The following is a 23,777-nucleotide window of genomic DNA, read 5'->3' as shown; positions in this document are numbered from 1 at the left end:
AAAGGCAGAATTTGTGCCGGAGAGGCGTGCACTGGGTGGATGTTAGCAGACGAACACCAATGGCAGAAGCGTTTCCACTTTAGTTTGTAGGTCTTCACCGTGGAAGGCGCCCGCGCCCTGGCAAGAACCTCTCTGCAGGCAGGCGAAATATTCAAGTGAGCAAATTCAAGGTGCTCAGGTTCCAGGCCGACAATTTGAGCGAACTGGGATTCGGATGGCAGATCAGACCGTTGTTCATCGTGAGAAGGTCTGGCCGGGGGCGAAGAAGGATGGGCTCGCATTGTGAGAGGAGCAGTAACTCCGAGAACCATGCCTGCCGAGGCCACCGGGGAGCAATCAGGATAATGTGACATGGTTGTCTCCGCATTTTCCACAACACTCGAGGTACCAGCAGGATCGGCGGAAAAGCGTAGGCAAATATCTTGCACCAGTCCATCGAAAGGGCATTGCCGCACGACCCGCTGTGGGGAAGCCAACTTGCGTAAGACTGGCATTTGCTGTTCTGTGGAGTTGCAAAGAGATCCAAGCCCGGGTGACCCCAGAGGCTGAAGACGAAGTCTAAGAGTCGGCTGATGCAACTCCCACTCGTGGGTTGATGACGCGGACTGGCTGAGAGAATCCGCCAGAATGTTGGAAATGCCTGGTAGGTGGACTGCTGCGAGCGTGATCTGATGGAGTATGGCCCAATCCCAGATCTTCTGAGCTAGCTGGGAAAGCAGCGGAGATTTGGTACCGCCCTGCTTGTTTAGATAGTGCATGCTGGTGGTGTTGTCCGTTTGAATGAGCACTGCTTCCGCTTGAAGCAGAAGTCGAAACGATTTGAGTGCAATGAAGATCGCCATCAGTTATAGCCTGTTGATGTGCCAAGAACGTTGGGACAGATTCCACTTGCCTTTGATGGACAATCCTTGAAGTTGACCGCCCCATCCTTCCAGGGAGGCATCCGTGGTAAGGACGAGTTCTGGAGCCTTTGCCAAGAAAGAAGTGCCAGCTGCGAGGTTGCGTCCACCAGCGCAGAGCTTGTTCCATGCGAGCGGTTACGAAGATCCGGTCGCTGAATGAACCGGAGACCTGACGCCACTGCTTGTCTAGTTCTTCCTGAATTGGACGACTCTTCAGTCTGCAATGTGGGATCAAAGAAATGCAGGAGGACGCCATCCCCAGAAAGGACTTCAAGATGCGGACTGAAACGGACCGTTTTGATCTGATGTGAGCTGCGAGCTGCAGGATCCGTTTCTGCCGGTCGTCGGAAACAAAAGCCATGGCCATGGAGGTATTGAGAGTAGCGCCTAGGAAAGTCCTGTGAAGAGCTGGCGTGAACTGAGATTTTTGTGTGTTGACTGACAGTCCCAGAGAGTGAAACAGAGTCCGACAAAACTGAGCATCTAAGGATGCCTGATGGTAAGACTGAGACTTGATGAGACAATCGTCCAAATATGGGAAGATTTGAATGCCCCGCAATCGTAGATAGGCCACCACGGGGCGAGGACCTTCGTAAAGACCCGGGGGGCGGAGCGGAGGCCAAAGGGCAGGACTCTGAATTAAAAGTCTCTCTGGCCTACACGGAAGCGCAGGTATTTTCTGTGGCCTGGTAGAATCGGCACATGGAAATAGGCATCCTGTAGATCGATTGTCGACATGAAGTCGTCTTGAGAGAGAAGCTGAAGAATTTCCCTCAGTGGAAGCATGCGGAAAGTCTGATCCTTTAGAAATTTGTTCAGAGCCCTCAGGTTGAGGATAGGGCGCCACTCTCCAGACTTCTTTAGCACAAGGAAAAAACGGGAATAGAAACCCAGCCCCTTCTGAGTCTTTGGAACCACTTCGATGGCCCCTTTTTTGAGCATGAGTTTGATCTGTTGGAAAAGCTCCTTGAGATGAGTGGGAGGAGGACCGGTTGGAGGGGTGTTCCAGGGGAATTTGACGAATTCCAGAGCGTGGCCTTTTGAAACAATGTCCAATACCCAACGGTCTAAAGTTATTAGTGACCAATTTGAAAAGAATTTCGAGATTCGTCCTCCAACTTTGATAGGGGGGGCCTTGAGAGGAGGGGGGTGTAAGCAAAGAAAGTCATTGTTTTTTGGAAGTGTTTCCTCGATAGTTAGACTTTCCCCTGTAGGACTTGTTAGTCTGTTGTCGATAAGACTGTGGACTCTGGGAGGAAAAACGCTGATTTCCTTGAGGGTATGAGTGGTATTGTGTTGATCCGCCACGAAAGGAGGAGGTGGTGCTGCGTTCAGGAGCACCCCGAAAAGGCTGTCATTTAAACTGCAGCGTGCCAAGGGAACAAGCTGTTTCTGTGTCCTTTTTTATTGTTTGGAGCGCCTCATCTACGTGCTGGCCAAACAGCGACTCCCCATCAAAGGGCATGTCAAGGATTTTCGCCTGGACTTCCTGTCGAAAAGAAGTAGAGCGAAGCCAACCTTGCCTCCTTAGAACAGCTGCCCCAGCTGGCTGGCGAAAACCAGTTGAGGCAATATCCACAGAGCAATCGATGATCTCTGAAGATGCTCTTTCTCCCTCCTGAAGAATCTTGAGAGCGTCCGCTCTAGAGGGCTCTGGGATGAGGTTGATGAAAGCAGCTATGTCGGACCACATTTGGCGGTCGTAGCGACCCAAGATGGCCAGGGAATTTGCTGCTCTGACAGTTGTAGAGGCCATGGTTGAATTTTTTTTCCCAATGGCATCCAAGCGACGCCCATCACGGTCAGGTGGAGAGGTAAGCGGAGAAAAGGGATTCTTTGAGCGACGTTGTGCCGCCTGGGTGATCACAGAATCCGGCTTTGGCTCGGATACTAGGCAAGCAGGAGAAGAGTCTGGAGCCTTATATTTTTTCTCCAACCGCGGGAGAATTGCAGGAATTTAATTTGGTGTTTTCATCAATTTCATACCCTTGTTCCATATGAAATCAACTATGGGCACAGCCCGAACCTGCTTCTGCGGCTGAGTTTTAAAATCATATAGAAAGCAATCCTCCTCTCTCACTACCATTGGAAGATGAAAACGCTGTGCCGCCCTTTCCATCAATTGATGGAAACCTGTAATATCAACAGGAGGAGAATTCACTGGTGACCCCGGAGGCAGAGACGGCGAATTGATCTGGTAATCGTCCCAGTCAGCCATAGTATCATCATCAGGAGTTCACCTTCTTCTGTAACCAGAAGGACGTCAGCGTCACCCTCTGTAGGAGGAACTTGTAAAGGGACGGATGGTGTTGGTTCCGCCGGCGGCAGAGGAGGTGCTGGAGTACTCGGAGGCGCTTCTTGTGGAGAGCCGTGGGAAGAAGCTGGGAAACGGCGGTTGTAATCCTCCAGCATAAATTGGAGATTAGAAATGAGGGATAATGGCAACTGTGCCATCGGAATCTGTGCAGTAGGTTCCTCCTCTTCCTCCGGACAATAATGATCCTCCTGGTCCTCATCGTCGAAATCTTGACACTTTATGAAAAGCTCCGATGGACTGCGAGCAGCCCGGAATGCGGTATGTATGTCATCATCCGAGGCAGAATCATCCTCATTGCCAGAGAGAAACAGTTGTGGCGGTGGTTGAGTGGCTGGTGGCACTGTAATGGAACCCAAAACAGCGTGACGACGCAACAGGAGCGAATCGTCGACAGGAGCAGGCATTGGCGTAGAAACAGGCACCGGAAGAGATGCAAAATTTGGTGTGGACGAGAGACCTGCCGTCGACGAAAGAGCCAACGTCATCGACGAAGCCACCGTCGACGAAGCCGCCACCGTCGACGAAGCCGCCACCGTCGACGAGGAGGATCTCTTCTTCTTGATAGTCGATGAAGATTTAGATGTCGACGGGACAGCCACAGGTTTCTTTGTCGCCGACGAAGATATAGGAATCGTCGACGAGACAGCTTTCATGGAGACACAAACCAACGTCGACGAAGATCGCGTCGACGAAGCCGCCGTCGACGGTATAGGGAACCTGCTGGAAGCCGTCGTCGATGAAGTAATAGAAGCTGCAGATTTCGTCCCGTCGACGGTCTGGCACGTTTATGAAAGGAAACATGCGCTGGAAGAGCCACAGACGCCTGATAGTGAGATCTCGGGGGCGTAGCAGCGGAGTGTATTGGCACTTTAGCAACCTCCAAAAGTTGAAGCTTCCTCTTTTTAAGAAAGGGGGAGGGCAAGTCATGCACACTGCAACGTTTAGAGGAGGCTCCAGTGCGTCCATAAGCCACACTTTCGACGTCAGAGGGAGGATTATCTGAGACCTTCAACTTCTGTAGCCACACAAGGAGGCGGCCCTCTCTATCCTTTAGAGTCTTCTGAGAAAAAGTCCTTAAAATTTTGCAGTTTCCTACCTGATGGTCAGGGTAGAGGCAGTATATACACTTTTCGTGAGGGTCCTCTGTATAGAGCCTCAACTTCCCAAACGGAAAAGAGACTTCTTACTTGAAGACATCAGGAAAAGTTGAAGAAATCCAAAACCAGAGAAAAAACTGAGCAGAGCTCACGGAGACTCCCGTCACACGACGTGCAGTAGAAAATCTGAGGGCCTGAGCCTCTGAGGAGAAGGTTCTAGAGGTTGTTTGCGCCTGATTGGCTGGAGTTTGGACTATAAAAACGACATGGATATGTCGGTAAAGTGATTTATTTTTCAATGCATTCCTATGTGTCAATGTTATCCTATGGTACTTTTGACTTTGTAGGTTATTTTAAAATATATAATGTTTATTTATATATATATTTTATTCTTATATATTTATATAGCTGAGGCTTATTGCTTATGTACCGTGGGACTCCCACTTCGACGACGGGGAATATTCAAGCATGTGAATCTATGAAAGACACCCCAATACTGGAGAATAAAAGGTACCACTACCAAGTACTGCAATTAAATGTTTGACCGAACACAGGAATAGGATGGAAATATTCAGTGCCCATTGGCATCATCACAGTCCTGCTAAAGCATGGCTGTCAGGAACTATGTTCCTTAATCCAGTAACTCAGGGTTTGGTATCTAAATCTGCACATTAAAGACCAAGCAATTGGAAAAGGAATTGAAATTATACAATAAATTGTGTACCATGTCATGAAAAGTTTAAAGAAGAACACAGAAAATATAGGCCCAACAATTAAGTAAGGACGTGTGGTGGCCAAACTATAATTTGGCAATGTTTTAAAATGCTTTTAAGTTTATCTATGTTTTCAATGTCTGTTCTATTAAGCTTTGCCCTTCATTGTAGTATACTACTCCATACAGCACTCACCATTTTTATAAAGCCGTTGATAAGAATGGCCAGCATTCTCTTTTCATCCTCGAGCGTCAATGCACTGCAACAGAAATGCCCAAATCATTTCTCTTATTTAACCAAATATTTTTATTACGATGGAGCAGGTAAAAAAAAAAAAAAAAAGAGTAAAGTGAATACTACAAAAAAAATACCTATATATTCAATAAACAGTCAAAACAAATGGTCTATACCATTCCAAGAATCTCATTTGACTTTTTCATTCCTGTAGGAGGCTGGCTTAGTATATGGTGTAGCATATTAAGTGTAGCACCTTGCACTAATCTAGACAACACTATGGCGATTGTAGTGGTATTAGACAACCTTAGAAAGCTCTCCAAGTCGTAGCTGTGGAGAGCAGCCTTCAGGCTTAGTACAGGAGTGTAAAGCAGCTTCTTGTTTTACCAGATCACAATCTTATTGGTATAGATGCAATCAATAAGGGATTTAAAAGCGCACTACTCATCCGTGAGGGTCTCAAGGCGCTGGAGGGTGAGGATCAGGGGGGGGGGAGGGGTGGTGGGGTGGTGCAGCTCCAGTTCAGCCGAAGAGCCAGGTCTTGAGGCTCTTCCTGAAGGTGTGCAGAGTAGGGGAGCGTCTGCTGTTGACTGGGAGCTCGTTCCAGGCTTTGGCCACGATGTAAGAGAAGTATCTTCTACCCGCTCTGGTTCTGCGGATGCACGGGGAGTCTGTAAGGGCGAGGTCGGCGGAGCGGAGGTTCCTTTTGGGTACGTGGAAGGAGACTCTTTCGCTGAGGTATTTGGGTCCAATGTTGTGGAGGGATATGTAGACGTGGGTGAGTAGCTTGAAGGTTACTCTCTTCTGGACGGGAGCCAGCAGGTCTTGCAGGTGTTGGGTGATGTGCTCATGTCTTCGGATGCCGAGGACGAGTCTGGCTGCAGTGTTCTGGATGTTCTGGATTTTGTGTAGCAGGAATTTGTTGATTCCAGCGTAGAGGGCGTTTCCGTGGTCCAGTCTGCTAGTTATAAGCGCGTGAGTGACGGTCTTTCTGGCTTCGGTGGGGATCCATTTGAAGGTCTTGCAGAGGGTGTTGAAGCAGGTGGAGGCGATGGTGTTGATCTCTCGGGTCATGGTGAAGGAGGAGTTGAGCATGATGCCAAGGTTCCGGGCATGGTCCGTGGGGGTGGGTGGGGGCCAGAGGGCCACCAGGAGTTGTCCCATGCAGAGGGGCAGGGTACGAGGACTAGGACTTCTGTCTTCTCCAAGTTGAGTTTCAGACAGCTGCTGCTCATCCAAGCTGTAAAGTCTTTCATTCCTTATTGGAAGCAGAGTCTGGTGGTTTCGGGGTCCTTCGTGAGGGAGAGGATGAGCTAGGTGTCGTCGGCATAGGATACAATGCTGAGTCCATGGTGTCTGACGATGGCAGCGAGGGGGGCCATTTAGATGTTGAAGAGCGTGGGACTGAGCAATGACCCTTGTGGTACTCCGCAGTTGATCTCTATGGGTTCGGAGAGGAAAGTCGGGAGTCTGATCCTTTGGGATCTGCCGGCGAGGAAGGAGCGGAATCCGGATTGGGAGAGGTCGAGGATGGAGTTCTCTTCGATGAAGTTTGTCAGCTGGGTGTTGACAATTTTTTGGGAGACTGGCTGCGAAGGGAATGATAGAGATGGGTCGGTGTGATTAAGTGAAAAAGAACCACACAGTGTATTTATGAAAATATGTATTTATTATGAAATACTCACTAACATATACACATATCTCCTACCCTGAGATATACACAATGCACACAATACATTGTAAAGAAAACAGGTAAGTAGCACAAATACACAGTGATCGCGGGGTGGGGGAGGGAGACCAAACCATATACTAAAATAGTGCTACGCAAACCACAACTCAAGTCAAGACTATACCCAGGAGATGTAGAAGTGCTGGGGACCCAAGGAACCACTCGAGGTAAGTAATCACGAACCCCACGGAAGCACAGTGGGAACACAACTGTGTGCTCAATTCAGGTTAATGGGTAAGTCGCGGATGCAAATTTAAAGGAGAAGGACCCTTCCCAGTGGACCCTTACGAAACCCCATGTAAGACAGAAGGTTGGAGAGCCCCCCCGTGGATACCCTAGGAACCAGGATACCTACACCAGGGAATCCAGGTGCATAGGTGTGAAGTGGCGTCGGAAACCGAAGTCAAACTCAATGGAGGACTTCAGGAAGATGCCGCTGGCAAAGAAGTGGAATGTGTCCGGTGGAATCCAAGCCTGGATTCAAGAAGAGTAGAACCTGTAAGCACTGGTGTGACAAGGGAGTCGTGTGCCCACCAATGTCGTTTCTTGTAGGGAAGTTGACAGTGCCCTTGTTTCTGCAGCTACGTGGACCAGGTAACACAGAGAACCAGGAATGGTGAACAAGCTGTCCCACATCGGATGACAATATCCAGAGGGTCGGTGTACAGCGGGAGGACCAAAAAGTCGTGGTAACGGCAAAATGTGGCAGAAGAGGAAAAGTAGGCCCAGAGCAAGCAGGGAAGCCCACTGGAGTTGAAGAAGACCCTCGACAAGGCCTGAAGATCTCTGAAGACAAGAGTTGCCCAACCTTGGCAACAGCCAGCCGAAGTGGTGCACAGGGATGGGGTTCCGGTCGTGTCGACGGGGGATACTGGCTGCAGACTCGGTCTGAACACAGTGCAGGCCTCGAGGAATCTGAAGGACCATCACTTGTGTTACCGACCCAGTGGAAGACCAGGATCAGAAATCAGTCCGCTGTGTTGGCGTTGCCTGCGAATGCAGGGGAGCAACTCCTTCACTCCAAGGGAGATTCCTCCGGGTGTCTTTGGATGTCCACAAGACCTGGAAAGGACCTTTATGGAGCACGGACACTGATGGTTCAGCGGGATTGCAGAACGTAGAGAACAGACAGAGTCTTCCCGTTTGCAGTGTCGGTTCTCAAGTCCGATGAGGTCAGTCAGACGCGGTCTGCACGACTCGGTCACGAGTTTGATTTGAATCGAATACGACAACAAATCTAGGGACCCATCCCCAGGTAAGCCCTTAAGTACCCTAAGGAAAGGGTTGGGATGATTCAGGGGTCCCTCCCAGATGAGGGGCTGGACAGTGGGGAGGATACTACCATGTCCTTTGTCCAGTATCACGCCAGAGCTGGGAGCCAACGGCTCCCTGAACTAGTTTGAGCTAGAGTATGCAAGGGGGGGCACCAAATGTGCCCTTCAAGCAGTCTGAGTGGCGCTGGCAAGTGCCCCCACCCTGTCCCAATACACTGAACCCTGTCTGGGAGTTGGTCACACCTCCCTGTGAAAGAATACCTATTGTTCTGCGTTCCCCTGCTCGAGCTTGGCTCAGCAGCAGAAGGGCAGAATCGTGTGTCAGGTCGGCAGCAGCCCTACCTTGCTGTCCGATTCGGGAAGGCTGGTTCCAGGAGCACCGAGGGCCTCCCGGAGGAGCTTTACAATGCCTGGAATCATACTCCCCACATCGTTTATGGTGTGAGGGTATGATTCCAACATGTTTGATACCAAACATGACGAGGTTCGTTACAGCCAATTTAGAGATGGTCATCGCGGAATGATGCAATGCCACTCTGTTTCGTAATGGCAGATGCACGTAGAACCTTGAAGAATGGACTCCTAAGGTTGCAGAGCTGTTCTGCTAATGCAGAGGCACCCTCACACTTAGAAGGAGCAACATGCCTTCAGGATTGAAAGACCTGCCTTAAGGGCGACTAATAGGTTTTAAGTGCCGTAATCACAGATATAAGAAACGTATTTCTGTCTTAAGTGGTGCTAACACCAGCTTACGCAGGCTGCAATGGCAGGCCTCTAGTCACAGTTTGAGTGATCTCCCATGGGTGGCATACTACATGCTGCCACCCATGGGAGACCCTGTTGTACCTATGCCCTGGGTACCTCAGTACCATATACTAGGGACTTCTAAGGGTACACCCGTAACCAATCAGGGATGTACCGAAGTACTCACCATAACCAATTTAAGGAAGAAAGCACAGTGACTGGGGTCATGAGTAGCAGGATCCCAGTCAGAAACAGCATAATACCAGCCAAAACATGGGGGTAACTATAAAAGCAGATCCTACTTCCCTACTCAACCCCCAGCCCCCAAACGAAAGGAGATGAGACTAACTTTGCCAAGTTGAGTCTTCATTTTTGAAGTGGAAATATCTGGAGAGACCATCTGCACTGGCATGGTTACTCCCAGGTCTATGTTCCACTGTACAGCCCATCCCCTGTAGGGAAATGTACCACCTCAAAAGTATGGGGTTTTCACCCTTCATCTGTTCAAGCCATAAGAGGGGCTTGTGGTCTGTCTAAACAATGAAGTGAGTGCCAAACCGGTATGGCCTCAACTTTTTCAAGGCCCAGACCAGACCAAAGGCTTCCTTCTCAATGGCTGACCAGTGTTTCTCCCTGGGGGTCAACCTTCTGCTTATAAAAGATATTGGAAGATCGTGGCCATCTGCATTTATTTGTGACAACACAGACCCTACCCCTATCTCCGATGCATATGTTTGAACAGTGACAGTTTTAGAGTAGTTAGGATGAGAGCAGTGTACATGGCCTGCTTTAGGTCAGCAAATGCCTTTTGACAACTTACTGACCACTGAACTCTCTTGGGCATTTTCTTGGATGTAAGATCATTGAGGGGAGTCACTATGGAGCCATATCCCTTGAAAATATTCTGTATTACCCAGCCAGCCCCAAGAAAGCTCTGACCCGATTCTTGGTAGTGGGAGCAATCCAGTCCACAATGGTCTGAAATTTGCTCTCCAATGGTTGAACCTGGCCTCCCCCTACCAGGTGGCCCAAGTACACAACCTTGTCCTGCCCTATCTGGAACTTGGTGGCATTGACAATGAGGCCAGTTTTTTGCAGGGCATCCAGAACATTTCTGAGGTGGACCATGTGATCCTCCCAGGTGGATTTAAAGACAGCTTTATCCTCTAGTCATACTGCACTGTAGCCTTCCAGGCATGTGAGAACCTTGTTCACCAACCTCTGAAATGTGTCAGGTCCATTTGTCAGATGAAAGAGCATCACAATAAATTGATAATGCCCACCAGGGGTTGAAAATGCTGTTTTTGGATTGGCATCCTCAGCTAGTCTGATTTGCCAGTAGCCAGAAGTCAGATCAAATGTACTCAGAAAGGTGGCTGAGGCCAATTTATCTATAAGTTCATCTGCCCCTGGAATAGGATGGGCATCAGTCTTAGTGACTGCATGGAGGACTTTGTAGTCCACACAAAACCTCATCTCATTTTCCACCCTTAGTGTGAGGTTTTGGCACAAGGTCTACTTGACTAGCCCTGGGGCTATCTGAAGGCTCAATGACCCCCAATTCCAGCATCTTTTGGACCTCGATCCTGATGCAATGCTGTCTGTAGATTTTACTCTTTACAGGCAGGCTGTCACCAGTGTCCGCTTCATTGGTACACCATGTGTCTGTACTGATTGGGGACTTGCCTGCAATCAGCTTGCTGTTGGTCAGTGAGGCTGCCTGCCAAGGATAATCCATCTACTGAGCCATCATCAGTGTTCTGAGAGAGGAGATCAGGGAGAGTGTCCCTCATCAGTTGCTATAAACAGGCACATGTCAGCCCTGTCCACAAAAGATTTCAGGTGGTTCACATTAAGTACTCTATGGAGACTTCTTAGAGTATAGGTCCACCAGGTAGGTGACCTCACCTTTTTGTTCCAGGATAGTATAGGGGCTACTCCACTTGTCTTGAAGAGCTGCTGGAGCCACAGGATCCAACACCCACACTGTCTGCCCTGGCTGGTTAACAGATAGGACAGCCTTTTGGTCATGCCAAGCTTTTTTGAGTTCTTGGCTGGCCTCCGGGTTTTTGCTGGCCTTCTTCATGTACTCAGCCATGTGTGAACACAAGCCAATGACACAGTCCACATTATCCTGTTTTTGAAGATTGAGAGGTTGCTCCCAGCCTTCCTTCACTAGACACAAAGGACTTCTTACTGAATGTCCCAATACAAGTACAAATGGGCTGTAGCCAACCCATTTCTGAGGAACCTCTCTGTAGGCAAAGAGAAGGCAGAGTAGTAAGACATACCATTTTCACCTAAGCTTTTCTGGGAGTCCCATAATCATACACTTTAGGGTCTTGTTGATATTTTCAACAAGCCCATTGCACTGTGGATCGTAGGGTGTGGTAAACTTGTAGTTTAGTACACACTCCACGTGGCAGTGATATAACTAGACATTAAGTTTGTACTTCTGTCTGTTAAGACCTCCTTAGGGAAGCCCACCCTGGAAGAGATTCCCAGGAGGGCCCTGGCCACTACAGGAGCTGTAGTGGTTCCAAGGGGAATGGCCTCTGGGTACCTAGTGGCATGGTCCACCACCGCTAGTATGTAACTGTGCCCAGATGCAGTTGGAGGGTGCAAGGGACCAATAATGTCAATACCTACCCTTTCAAAGGGAACTTGAAACATTGGAAGTTGGATTAAGGGGGCCTTTGTAGTGCCACCAGACTTACCACTGGCTTGAATAGTGACAAAGGTGAACTCCTTAGTGTCTTCAAACATATGGGCCCAGTGAAAGTGAGGGACAAGTCTGTCCCAAGTCTTGCTTTGTCCCAAGTGTCCTGATAGATCCTATGGGACCCACGGATATTCCCTGCTTCCTCAGCAGCAGCTTGCTCTCTGAGGTGTTCATGAGAGGAACAGGTCTGGACTCCAAACTCAAGTCTGCCCTGGAAGAGCTCACTGCTCCCAAGAACTCTGCCTGGTCAGGCCCACGTTCCTCCGGGTCAATTCCTTCACAGGGACTGAGATAATCTCCCTCAGGAGGATGATCATCACTGGGAGTTTGTTTTGTGAGGGAAATAAAGCTTTACCCTTCCTGCTCCTTCTCTTAGGAGGCACCTGGTCCATTTTACCAGGTTCCAGTGTTCCGTCAGTGCTGAGCTGTTTGGCCTAAGCCCTGGTGACAGCAAAGGCACTGACATAGATGCCCATCATCTCTGCAGGAGTCCTGAAATCTACTTCAGACCAGGCTAAAGTTTCTAGATCATTGCCCAACAGACAATCCACAGGTAGGTCTGGAGATGCCACAAACCTCTTCGGTCCAGTTATCCCTCCCAGCTGAGATTTTCAATTGCCAAGGAATGGTCAGTCCCGACATTGCTAGCGTTGGTGACTTGGTACATTTGTCCAAGTATGATGTAATCAGGGGACATAAGTTTCTCTGTCACCATGGTGACACTGGCTCCTGTGTCCCTGTGAGCCATTTACTCTTTACCATTGATCAAAGGCTGTGGCTGTTGTCCGTACTTGCCCAAGATAGTGAGACTTACCAGTAAGGTGGCAAGGTCTATGCCACCATCACAGACTACAACAGCCTGAGCTGGAGTTCTGACTAAGTAAGAACCCATCTCAGAACCCAAGGTTAACCCCACTAATCCCTTGGTTGTTGTACTATGCTTGTACTTGTGCTAGGCGAATCCGGTGACTTAGGGGCAGTGGTAGTAGAAGATTCCGTGGTCTTTGGACGATCAGCATTCCTTGTCCAATGGGTGTTTACTTTACAAATGTAGCACCAAGGTTTCTTTTTGCCCGTCATGGAATTTTGAAACTCGCCCCCAAATGCAGGTTTTTGGGGCCCTTGTGAATACTCTTTTTTTATCCTTACCCTTGTCCCCACCCTTATCCTGGGATTTAGAAGAATCTTGCTTCTTCTGGTCACCTCCATTACCATGGTTTTTCTGCTTAACCCTGGTGTGGACCCATTTGTGTGCCTTCTTTCCCAATTCTTGGGGACAGGGCAGATCAGAGTCCACCAGGTACTGGTGCTAAAGTTGGTTCTGACAGTTATTAAGGATGTGCTCCCTCATTATCAAATTGTACAATTCCTCATAGTCCTGTACCTTGCTTCCATGAAGCCAGCCTTCCAGAGCCTTAATAGCACGGTCTACAAAGTCTACCCAGTCATGGGTGTGTGCCTTCTGGGTGTCTCTGAACTTAATCCTTTACTCTTCAGTGGTCAAGTCAAACCCATCAATGAGTGCACTCTTCAGAACTGAATATTGTCGGCATCCTCTTCTATAAAAGTGAGGAGCTTATCTCACCTTTGTTAGCAAACGAGAGCCACAGGATGAGTGCCCACTGCCCTCGGGGGACCTTCTGAACTTTACAGACCCTCTCTAATGCAGTGATCCATTTCTGGATGTCATCCCCCTCCTGGTAAGGTGGGACTATCCTGGTCAGGTTCCTAGTATCAAAAGAGTTTTCCCTGACTCTAGGGACACTAGGGCTGCCACCATAGGACTCTAGTTCCAGCTTTTTCCTAGCTTTTTGGACTTCAAGGACATCCCTGTCAAGGGCCAACTGGTCTCAACTGAGTTGGAGTCCAACCGGCTCAAGCTTGATCAGGTGGTATTCCCTGCCCACGGAGTTCTCTCCCTGGCTAGAGATTGAGATCCCTATGGAATGTCCTGAAGCATTGGACTCAGCAGAGGAAGACCTAGATCTCCTCTGTCCGCTTTGAACCCTCCCAGGAAGAATAAAGGGGGACCTACTTGTAGGGGGACACACTGCGCAATCTACACTATTCCCTGGATCAGAAATCCCCAAGGTGGAGTCTTCAGACTCCTCTTGGTCGCGCTCAGAATTAGGACTACCCCTCCTGCGACATCTTCTGGGGAATCCCCACCCACTTTGTCCTGATCCCCTAACCTGCCAGGGTTCTGGAAATCATCTTGGATAACCCGCTCTAAGATATGTTTACTCGTTGGATTGCTACCGGTCTTCAACCTTCTAGCAGTACAAAGGGGTCTTAGTTCCTGGAACCTAAGACCACTGTATCTAGAAGACTGGGGTGCAATAGCATCCCAAACTAAAGACATGGTTACTAGGTGTAGTGTGGTGTTGCACCTACCTACCATAGTGGAAACTAAACTCTCAAACGTTGGAAAAAGGGTTGTGCTAGACCCTTAACTACCCAACCCTAAGTTCAGTAGAACTTACTTATTTAACTTCTATTATTTGTGGCTAACGTTAGTGATGGTTTTTCAATTATTCCACATCAAGATTAGCTGATAAAACAATGCAGGCTTGAATCCCAACCACTGCACACCAATGTAGGAGGCTGGATTAGTATATGGTCTTCACCTTTGTAAGTGTAGCACAAAATGTAGACAACCCTTATGGTGATTTTACTAGTCTTAGACAACCTTAGAAAGCTCTCTAAGTGGTAGCTGTGGAGAGCAGCCTTCAGGCTTAGTCCAGAAGGAGTGTAAAGCAGCTTGTATTACCAGAACACAATCTTATTGGTATAGATTAAGTGAAAAAGGACCACACAGTGTATTTATAATTATATGTATTTATTATAAGACACTCACTTACACATACAGATACCTCCTACCCGGAGATTTAGATAATACACACAATACTTTGTACAGAAAACAGGTAAGTAGTACAAATACACAGTGGTCGCCTGGAGGGGGGGCTAAACCAAAGCATATACTAAAATAGAGGTATGCGAACCACGACTCGAGTCAAGACTATTCCCAGGAGACATAGAAGTGCTGGGGACCCAAGGAACCACCTGAGGTAAGTAACCAGGAACCCCACGGAGGCCGTGTGCAGAGTGGGAAAACGATTGCAAGGTCGCGTTTGCAAATTTAAAGAAGGACCCTTCCCAGTAGACCCTGAACAAACCCCGTGGAAGACAGAAGGTTGGAGGGCCCCCCATGGATACCCTAGGAATCAGGATACCTACAACAGGGTAGCCTAGGTGCATAGGTGTCAAGTGGCGTCAGAAACCGCAGTCGAACTCAATGGAGGACTTAAGGAAGATGCCACTGGCAAAGAAGGTGAAAGTGTCCGGTGGAATCCAAGCCAGGATTCAAGAAAAGTAGAACCTGTAAGCAGAGGGGAGAGTGTCTAGGTCACTCAGGGGTGTCCAGGGGGCACGGGAGTCGTGTGCCCACCAATGTCGGCTGTTGCAGGAAAGTTGACAGTGCACTTGGTTCTGCAGCTACATGGACAAGGTGACACAGAGGACAACCAGCAATAGCGAACTAGTTGATCCACATCGGATGATAATATCTAGAGGGTCGGTGTCCAACAGGCCTTGGCAATACGTGGCAGAAGAGGAAAAGGTGCGGTGTCGGGACCAGAAAGGTCCAACAGACTCACTACGTGCAAGTGAACCAGAGTAGGCCCCGAGCGAGCAGCGGGGCCACTGGAGTTGAAGAAGACCTTCGACAGAGCCCGAGGATTACAGGAGACAAGAGTCGCCCAGCCTTAGCAACAGCCAGCCGACGCGGTGCACAGGGATGCGGTTCCGGTCGTGTCGACGAGAGATACCGGCTGCTGACTCGGTCTGAAGATAGTGCAGGCTTCAAGTAAAGCTGTAGGACAGTCACCTCATTTACCGACCCGGTGGAAGACCAGGATCAACAATCGGTCAGCTGTGCTGCGGTGCCTGTGGATGCAGGGGAGTGACTCCTTCACTCCAAGGGAGATTCCTTCGGGTGTCTTTGGATGTCAACAAGACCTGGAAGAGGCCTGTACGGAGAACAGATACTGACGGTTCAGCAGGATTGCAGAAAGTAGAGAACAGACGGAGTCATCCCAGTTGAAGTCTCGGTTCGAAAGGCGAAGTCCATTGGGGTCTGTCCGACCCGGTCTGCACAACTTGGTCACGAAGTCCAGACGGTTGAAGAGGATGCGAAGTTTGATTTGAATCGAAATCCATGACGAATCTAAGGACCCACCCTCAGGTAAGCCCTTAAGTACGCTAGGAAAGGGTTGGGACGATTTAGGGGTCCCTCCCAGAGGAGGGGCTGGACAATGGGGTGGATACTCCCATGTCCTTAGTTCAGTTTAGCGCCAGAGCTGGAAGCCAACGGCTCCCTGAACTGATTGAGCCGGAGTATGCAAGGAGGGCACCAAATGTGCCTCTCAAGCAGTCTGAGTGGCGCTGGCAAAGCCCCCACCCTGTCCCAATACATTAAACCGTGTCCGGGAGGTGATCAAACCTCCCTGTGACAGGATACCTATCGTTTTGCCTTCCCCTGCTTGAGTTTGGCTCAGCAGTCGGAGGGCAGAATCGTGTCTCAGGTCGGCAGCAACCCTAGCTTGCTGTCCGATTCTGGAAGGCTGGTACAAGGAGCACTGAAGCCCTGCCGGAGGAGCTATACAGTGCTTGGAATCATACCTCCCACTACTTTTTGGTGTGGGGGTATAATTCCAACATGTTTGATACCAAACATGACCGGGTTTGTTGCAGCCAGTTTAAAGATGGTCATCGCGTAATGGTCGTTACGTTATGTATCGTAATGGCTGATGCACTTACAACCCGGGAGAATGGACTCTGAAAGTTGTAGGGGTGTTCTGCTCATGCAGAGCAACCCTCACACTTAGAACTGAGCACCCTACCGTCAGGATTGAAAGGCCTGCCTTAAGGGTGACTAATAGGTTTTAAGTGCAGTGACCCCAGAAATAGGGAATCTTATATCTGTCCTAAGTGTTGCTAACACCAGCCTACACAGGCTGCAATGGCGGGCCTGTAGTCACACTTCGAGTGGTCTCCCATGGGTGGCATAACACATGCTTCAGGCCATGGGAAACCTCTGGTGTACCTATGTCCTGGGCATCACTGTGCCGTATACTAGAACTTATAAGGGTACACCAGTAACCAATCTGGGATAGCCCGAGTACTCACCATAACCAATTCAAGGGAGAGAGAACAGAGACTGAGGTCCTGATTAGCAGGATCCCGGTCAGACTAGTCAGAAACAGCTTAGCACCAGGAAAAAAGTGGGGGTAACTGTAGGAAAGTAGGATCTGCTTTTATAGTTACCCCACTTTTTCCCTGGTGCTATGCTGTTTCTGACTAGTCTGACTGGGATCAACCTAAGCAGAACCCCAGTCTCCATGCTTTCTCTCTTAAATTGACTATGGTGAGTACTTGGGTACATTCCAGATTGGGTACTGATGCACCAGTATAAGTCCCTAGTATATGGTACTAAAGTACCGTGGGCATAGGTACAACAGGGGTCTCCCATGGGCTGCAGCGTGTATTATGCCACCCATGAGAGACCACTCAAATTGTGACTACGGGCCTGCAATTGAGGCCTGTGTAAGATGGTGCTAGCACCACTTACAACAGATATAGAATCCCCTATTTCTGGGGTCACTGCACTTAAAACCTATAAGTCACCCATAAAACAGGCCTTTTCAATCCCGAAGGCAGGAAGCTCAGTTCTAAGTGTGAGGGTGCCTTTGCATGAGCACAACACCCCTACAAGCTTCGGAGTCCATTCTGCTGGGTTGTAAGTGCATCAGCCATTTAGGTAGATAGAGTGGCCATGCGTCATTACGCGATGACCATCTCTGAACTGGCTGTAACGAACCCGGTCATGTTTGGTATCAAACATGTTAGAATCATACCCCCACACTATAAACGGTGTGGGGGTATGATTACATGCACTGCAAACCTCCTTCGGGAGGCCTTCAGTGCTCCCTGTAGGAGTCTTCCAGAAACAAACAGCAAGCAAGGGCTGCGGGCGACCTGAGACATGGTTCTGCCCTCCTGCTGCTGAGCCAAGCTCGAGCAAGGGAAGGCAGGACAGTAGATATCCTGTCAAGGGGAGGTGTGACCACCTCCCAGACAGGGTTTAGTGTATTAGGGCGGGAGGGGAGCGCTTGCAAGCGCCAGGCAGTCTGCTTGAAAGGCACATTTGGTGCCCTCCTTGCATAGTCCAGTTCAAACCAGCCCAGCTCTGGCACGAAAGTGGACAACAGACATGGGAGTATCCTCCCCGCTGTCCGGCCCCTCCTCTGGGAGGAACCCAAGAAGCATCCAGAGCCTTTCCTTAGGGCACTTAAGGGCTTACCTGTAGGTGGTTCTCTAGATTCATCCTTGGATTTGATTCAGATCAAGATCCACATCTTCTTCACCTACCTGGACATCCTGACTGAGTTGTGTAGACCGTGTTGGACTGACCGCATCAGACTTCGCCTTGGGACAGACACTGCAACCAGGAAGACTCTGTCTCCCCCTGATCTCTTCGTACCGCAAGCCTGCTGCACAGTCAGTGTTCCATAGAGGCCCTTTCTAAGTCCTGTGGACATCCAAAGACATCCGAAGAAATCTCCCTTTAAGTGAAGGACTCGCTCCCCTGGATCCACAGGCACCGCAACACAGCTGACCAATTGCTGCTCCTGGTCTTTTACCGGGTCGTTAACACAGGTGACAGTCCTACAGCTTCCACGAGGCCAGCACTGTAGTCAGAATGAGTCTGCAGCTAGTATACCTAGTCAACACAACCGGAACAGCATGTTTATGCACTGCATCGGCTGGCTGTTGCTAAGGTGGGGTGACTCTTGTCTCCAGAGATCTTCTGGCCCGGTCGAAGGGTCTTCTTCAACTTCAGTGGGTTCCTCTGATTGCTTGGGGCCTAAGCCGATTCACTTGCACTTAGTGAATCTCCTGGACCTTGCTGGTCCCGAAACCGTACCTTGTCATCTTCTGCCACGTGTTGCCGTTGCCAAGGCCTGTTGGTGCTCCCGCCAGACACCGATCCTCTGAATATGGACATCCAATGTGGGACAGCTCGTTCTTCTGCGTCACCTGGGCCACGCCATTGCATAAACAAGGGCACAATCAACTCCCCTGCAACAGCAGACATTGGTGGGCACACAACTCCCGTGCCACGAGTGACCTAGACGCTGTCCTCTCCGCTTGCCGGTCCTCCTCTTCTTGAATCCAGGCTTGGATTGCACCGGGCACGTTCCACTTTTTCTCCAACCGCATCCACCCGAAGTCCTCCATTGACTTTGAATGCAGTTTCCGATGCCACATAGCTCCTATGCACCCGGCTTCCCTGGTGTAGGTATCCTGGTACCTAGGTTATCCATACTCTCCAACCTTCTGTCTTTCACAGGGTTCCTTCAGGGTCCATTGGGAAGGTTTCATCTTCTTTAAAAATTGCAACGGCGACTTACTCATTGCCTTGAGTTGAACACTCGGTCGTGTTCCTAATCTGCACACAGCCTCCGTGGGGCTCCTGGTTACTTACCTCAGGTGGTTCCTTGGGGCCCCAGCACTTCTAAGTCTTCTGGGTACAATCTTGGCTTGGGTTGTGGTTCACATACCTCTATTTTAGTATATGGTTTGTTCCCCCAGGTGACAACTCTGTATTCCATGCTACTTACCTGTTTTCTTCATAAAGTATTGTGCACATTTCGTATATCTCTGGGTAGGAGATATTTGTATGTTAGTGTCTTACAATGAATACATATTTTTATAAATACACTGTTTGGTTCTTTTTCACTTAATCTGTACAAATAAGATTAACCTCTGGTAAAACAAGCTGCCTTACACTCCTATTGGACTAAGCTTGAATACTTCTCTCCACAGCTACGACTTAGAGAGCTTTCTAAGGTTGTATAAGACTACTAAAATCACCATAAGGGTCGTCTGGATTAGTGCAGGGTGCTACACTTACACAAGTGAGCACCATATACTAAGCCAGCTTCTCACAGTGGTGGCAGCAGTGGTACTCAAGCTTGCATTGTTTTACCAGCTAATCTTGGTGTGGATTAATTGAGAAACCATCACTAATATTAGGCACATACAAGACAGCTTAGAATAAGTAAGTTCTACTGAACTTAGGGTTGGGTAGTTAAGGGTCTAGCACAACTGTTTCTCCTACCTTAAAGAGTTCAGTTTACACTAGGTTGGGTAGGTGCAAAAACCACACTACACCTAGTCACCATGTCTTTAGTTTGATATACTAGTGCACCCCAGTCTTCTAGATACAGTGGCCTCAAGTTCCAAGAACTAAGGACCACGTATACTGCTATAAAGTTGAAGACTGGTAGCAATCCAACAACCTAGATGATCTCCAGAACCCCGACAGGTTGGTGACTCAGGACAAAGTGGGTGGGGAGACGCCAGAAAATGGGACAGGAGGGGTAACACCCAGTGGCCCTAATTTTGAGCCTGATCTAGAGGCGTTTGAAGACTCCCCCTTGAATAACTCTGATCCAGGGAATAGTGCAGATGGCACAGAGGGTGTCCCTAGAAGTAGGTCCCCTTTTATTCCTCCTGGGAGGGTTCAAAGCAGACTGAGGAGATCTAGATCTACCTCTGCTGAGTCCAATGCTTCAGGACGTTCCATAGGAACCTCAATCTCTACCCAGAGTGAGAACTCCTTGGAAAGAAAACGCCACCTGATCAAGCATGAGGAGGTTAGACTCCAACTCAGGGGAGACCTGTTTGCCCTTGACAGGGAGGCCCTGGAAATCAAAAAAGCTAGGAAAAAGCTGGGACTAGAGTCCAATGGTGGCAGCCCTAGTGTCCTTAGTGTGAGGGTAAACTCTTTAGATGATAGGAACCTGAGCAGGATAGTCCCTCCTTACCAGGAGAGGGATGACATTCAGAAATGGATCACTGCATTAGAGAGGGCCTGTAATGTTCAGAAGGTCCTTCAAGGGCAGGGCAGCTATCCTGTGGCTCTCCTTTGCTAACCAAGGTAGAGATCAGCTCCTCACTGTTAGAGAGGAGGATGCTGATAATTATTCAGTTCTGAAGAGTGCACTCATTGATGGGTTTGGCTTAACAACTGAAAAGTATAGGATTCAGTTCAGAGACACCCAGAAGGCACACACCCAGGACTGGGTAGATTTCATTGACAGTGCTATTAACGCTCTGGAAGGCTGGCTTCATGGAAGCAAGGTACAGGACTATAAAGGATTGTACAATTTGAAAATGAGGGCGCACAGCCTTAACTGTCAGAACCACCTTTTGCACCAGTTACCTTTTTGACTCTGATCGGACCTCTCCCCAAAAATTGGGAAAGGACGCAGACAAATGGGTCCGCACCAGGGTTAAAGAGAAAATCCATGGTAGTAGAGGTGACCAGAAGAAGAAAGATTCTTCTAAACCCCAGGATAAGGGTGGGGACACTGGTAAAGATAAAAAAAAATAGTCTTCACAGGGACCCAAAAACCTGAATCTGGAGGTGAGTCCCAAAACTCCAAGAAAGGCAATAATAAACATTGGTGCTACATTTGTAAGGTATAAACCCATTGGACAAGGGATGCTGATTGTCCAAAGGCCAAGGAAATTGCTACTACCACTGCCCCTAAGGCACCTGCCCCCCTAGCAAAAGTACAAGTGGTAGTACAGCAACCAAGGGATTAGTGGGGTTAACCTTGGGTTCTGAGATGGGTTCTCACTTAGTCAGAACTCCAGCTCAGGCTGTTCAAGTCTGTGATTGTGTTATAGACCTTGCCACCTTACTGGAAAGTCCTACTACCTTGGGCAAGTACAGACAGCAGCCTTTGATCAATGGAAAAGAAGCAATGGCTTATAGGGACACAGGGGCCAGAGTCACTATGGTCACAGAGAAACTTGTGTCCCCTGAACAGATCATACTTGGACAAGTGTACCAAGTCACCAACGCTAGCAATGCCAGGACTGACCATTCCTTGGAAGTTGTGAATCTCAGCTGTGGAGGGGTAACTGGGCCTAAGAGGGTTGTGGTATTTCCAGACATACCTGTAGATTGTCTGTTGGGCAATGATCTAGAAACTTCAGCCTGGTCTGAAGTAGAGTTCAGGACTCATGCAGAGATGATGGGCATCTCTGCCACGGTCTTTGCTGTCACCAGGGCTCGGGGCAAACAGCTCAGCACTGAAAAGGCACTGGATCATGGAACAATGGACCAGGTGCCTCCCAAGAGAAGAAGCAGGAAGGGTAAGGCTTTATCCTCCTCATAAACTCCCAGTGAAGAGCAGCCTCCTGAGGGAGATGATCTCAGTCCTGTGAAAGTACTGTCCCAGAGGAACTTGGGCCTGACCAGGTAGGGGGCAGGAGGCCCATACAGGGCAGACTTGAGTTTGGAGCAGCAAACCTGCCCCTCTCTTGAACCCCTCAGACAGCAAGCTGCTGCTGCTGAGGAGGAAGCTGGGAATATCAGCGGGTCCAATATCTATTGGGAAGATGGGCTTCTGTACTCTGAAGGTAGAGACCCCAAGCCTGGTGCCACCAGGAGGTTGGTGACACCCTAAAGGTTTCCTCATCTCCCTAGCACATGATATTCCTCTTGCAGGACACTTAGGGCAAAGAAAGACTTGGGACAGGCTTGTCTTATTTTCACTGGCCCCATATGTCTGAAGGCACAAAGGAGGTTTGTTGCTCCTGTGCCACTTGCCAAGCCAGTGGTAAGTCAGGTGGCACCACAAAGGCCCCCTTAATTCCACTTCCAGTGGTTGGTGTCCCCTTTGAACGGTAGGGATTGACATTGTTGGTTCCCTGAACCCTCCAACAACATCTGGGCACAGTTACATACTAGTGGTGGTGGACCATGCCACTAGGTACCCAGAAAATATTCCCCTTAGAACCACTACATCTTCTGTACTGCACAGGGCCCTCCTGGGAATCTTTCTAGGGTGGGCGTCCCTAAAGAGGTCTTAACAGACCGAGGTACAAACTTCATGTCTTGTTATATCACTGCCATGTGGAAAGAGTGTGGAGTAAACTACAAGTTCACCACATCCTACCATCTACAGTGCAATGGGCTTGTTGAAAGTTTCAACAAGACCCTAAAGGGTATGATTATGAGACTCCCTGAAAAGCTCAGGCGAAAATGGGATCTCTTACTACCCTGGCTTCTCTTTGCCTACACAGAGGTTCCTCAGAAGGGGGTTGGCTACAGCCCATTTGAACCTCTGTTTCGACATCCAGTTAGGGGTCCATTGCGTCTAGTGAAGGAAGGCTGGGAGTAACCTTTAAAGCCTCCTAAACTGGAAATTGTTGACTATGTTCATGGCCTGCGTTCATGCATGGCTGAGTACACGAAGAAGGCCAGCCAGGAACTTCAAAAAGCTTGGCATGACCAAAAGGCTGTCCTAACTGTTTACAAGCCAGGACTGAAGGTGTGGGTTTTGGAGCAAGTGGCCCCAGCAGCTCTCCAAGACAAGTGGAGTGGCTCCCACACTATCCTTGAACAAAAAGGGGAGGTCACCTACCTGGTACTCCAAGAATACCCCATACACTACTTCATGTGAACAGCCTGTAACCTTTTGTGGACAGGGCTGACATGGGCTTGCTAATGGCAACTGATGAGGGACAGGTGATAGCCTGCCTGCCAAGAGTAAAATCTAATGACAGCCTGACCATGTCAGGGATTGCATCAGGACACCGGTCCAAAAGATGATGGAATTGGGGGTCATTGAGCCTTCAGATAGACCCTGGACTAGTCCAATAGTCCTTGTGCCAAAATCTTACACCAAGGGTGGAAAAAGAGATGAGGATTTGCGTGGACTACAGAGACCTCAATGCAGTCACTAGGACTGATGCCCATCCTATTCCAAGGGCAGATGAACTAATAGATACTTTGGCCTCAGCTAAGTTTCTGAGTACATTTGACCTGGCTACTGGCAAATCAGACTAGCTGAGGAAACCAAGCAAAAACAGCATTTTTAACCTCTAGCAGGCATCATCAATTTATTTTAATGTCGTTTGGTCTGACAAATGCACCTGCCACATTTCCGAGGTTGGTGAACAAAG

At 49.0% G+C, this 23,777-nt stretch overlaps 1 protein-coding gene across 2 annotated transcripts in view; it reads right to left on the bottom strand.

Annotated features, from left to right (window-relative positions):
* VPS35L (VPS35 endosomal protein sorting factor like) overlaps positions 1–23,777 on the bottom strand; it is a 476,592-nt gene that overhangs the window by 233,117 nt on the left and 219,698 nt on the right. For both annotated transcript variants that reach the window (XM_085629064.1, XM_085629063.1), the window contains one exon: positions 5,225–5,288. In XM_085629064.1, coding sequence (XP_085485190.1) covers positions 5,225–5,288 — 64 coding nt within the window. The remainder of the gene's footprint in view (positions 1–5,224; positions 5,289–23,777) is intronic.

Source organism: Triturus cristatus, chromosome 10 (genome assembly GCF_964204655.1).
Source record: "Triturus cristatus chromosome 10, aTriCri1.1, whole genome shotgun sequence".
In the NCBI taxonomy this organism is placed as follows: Eukaryota; Metazoa; Chordata; class Amphibia; order Caudata; family Salamandridae; genus Triturus; species Triturus cristatus.
The sequence above is the reverse complement of the archived record's forward strand: the minus strand, read 5'-3'. Positions and strand labels throughout refer to the sequence as shown.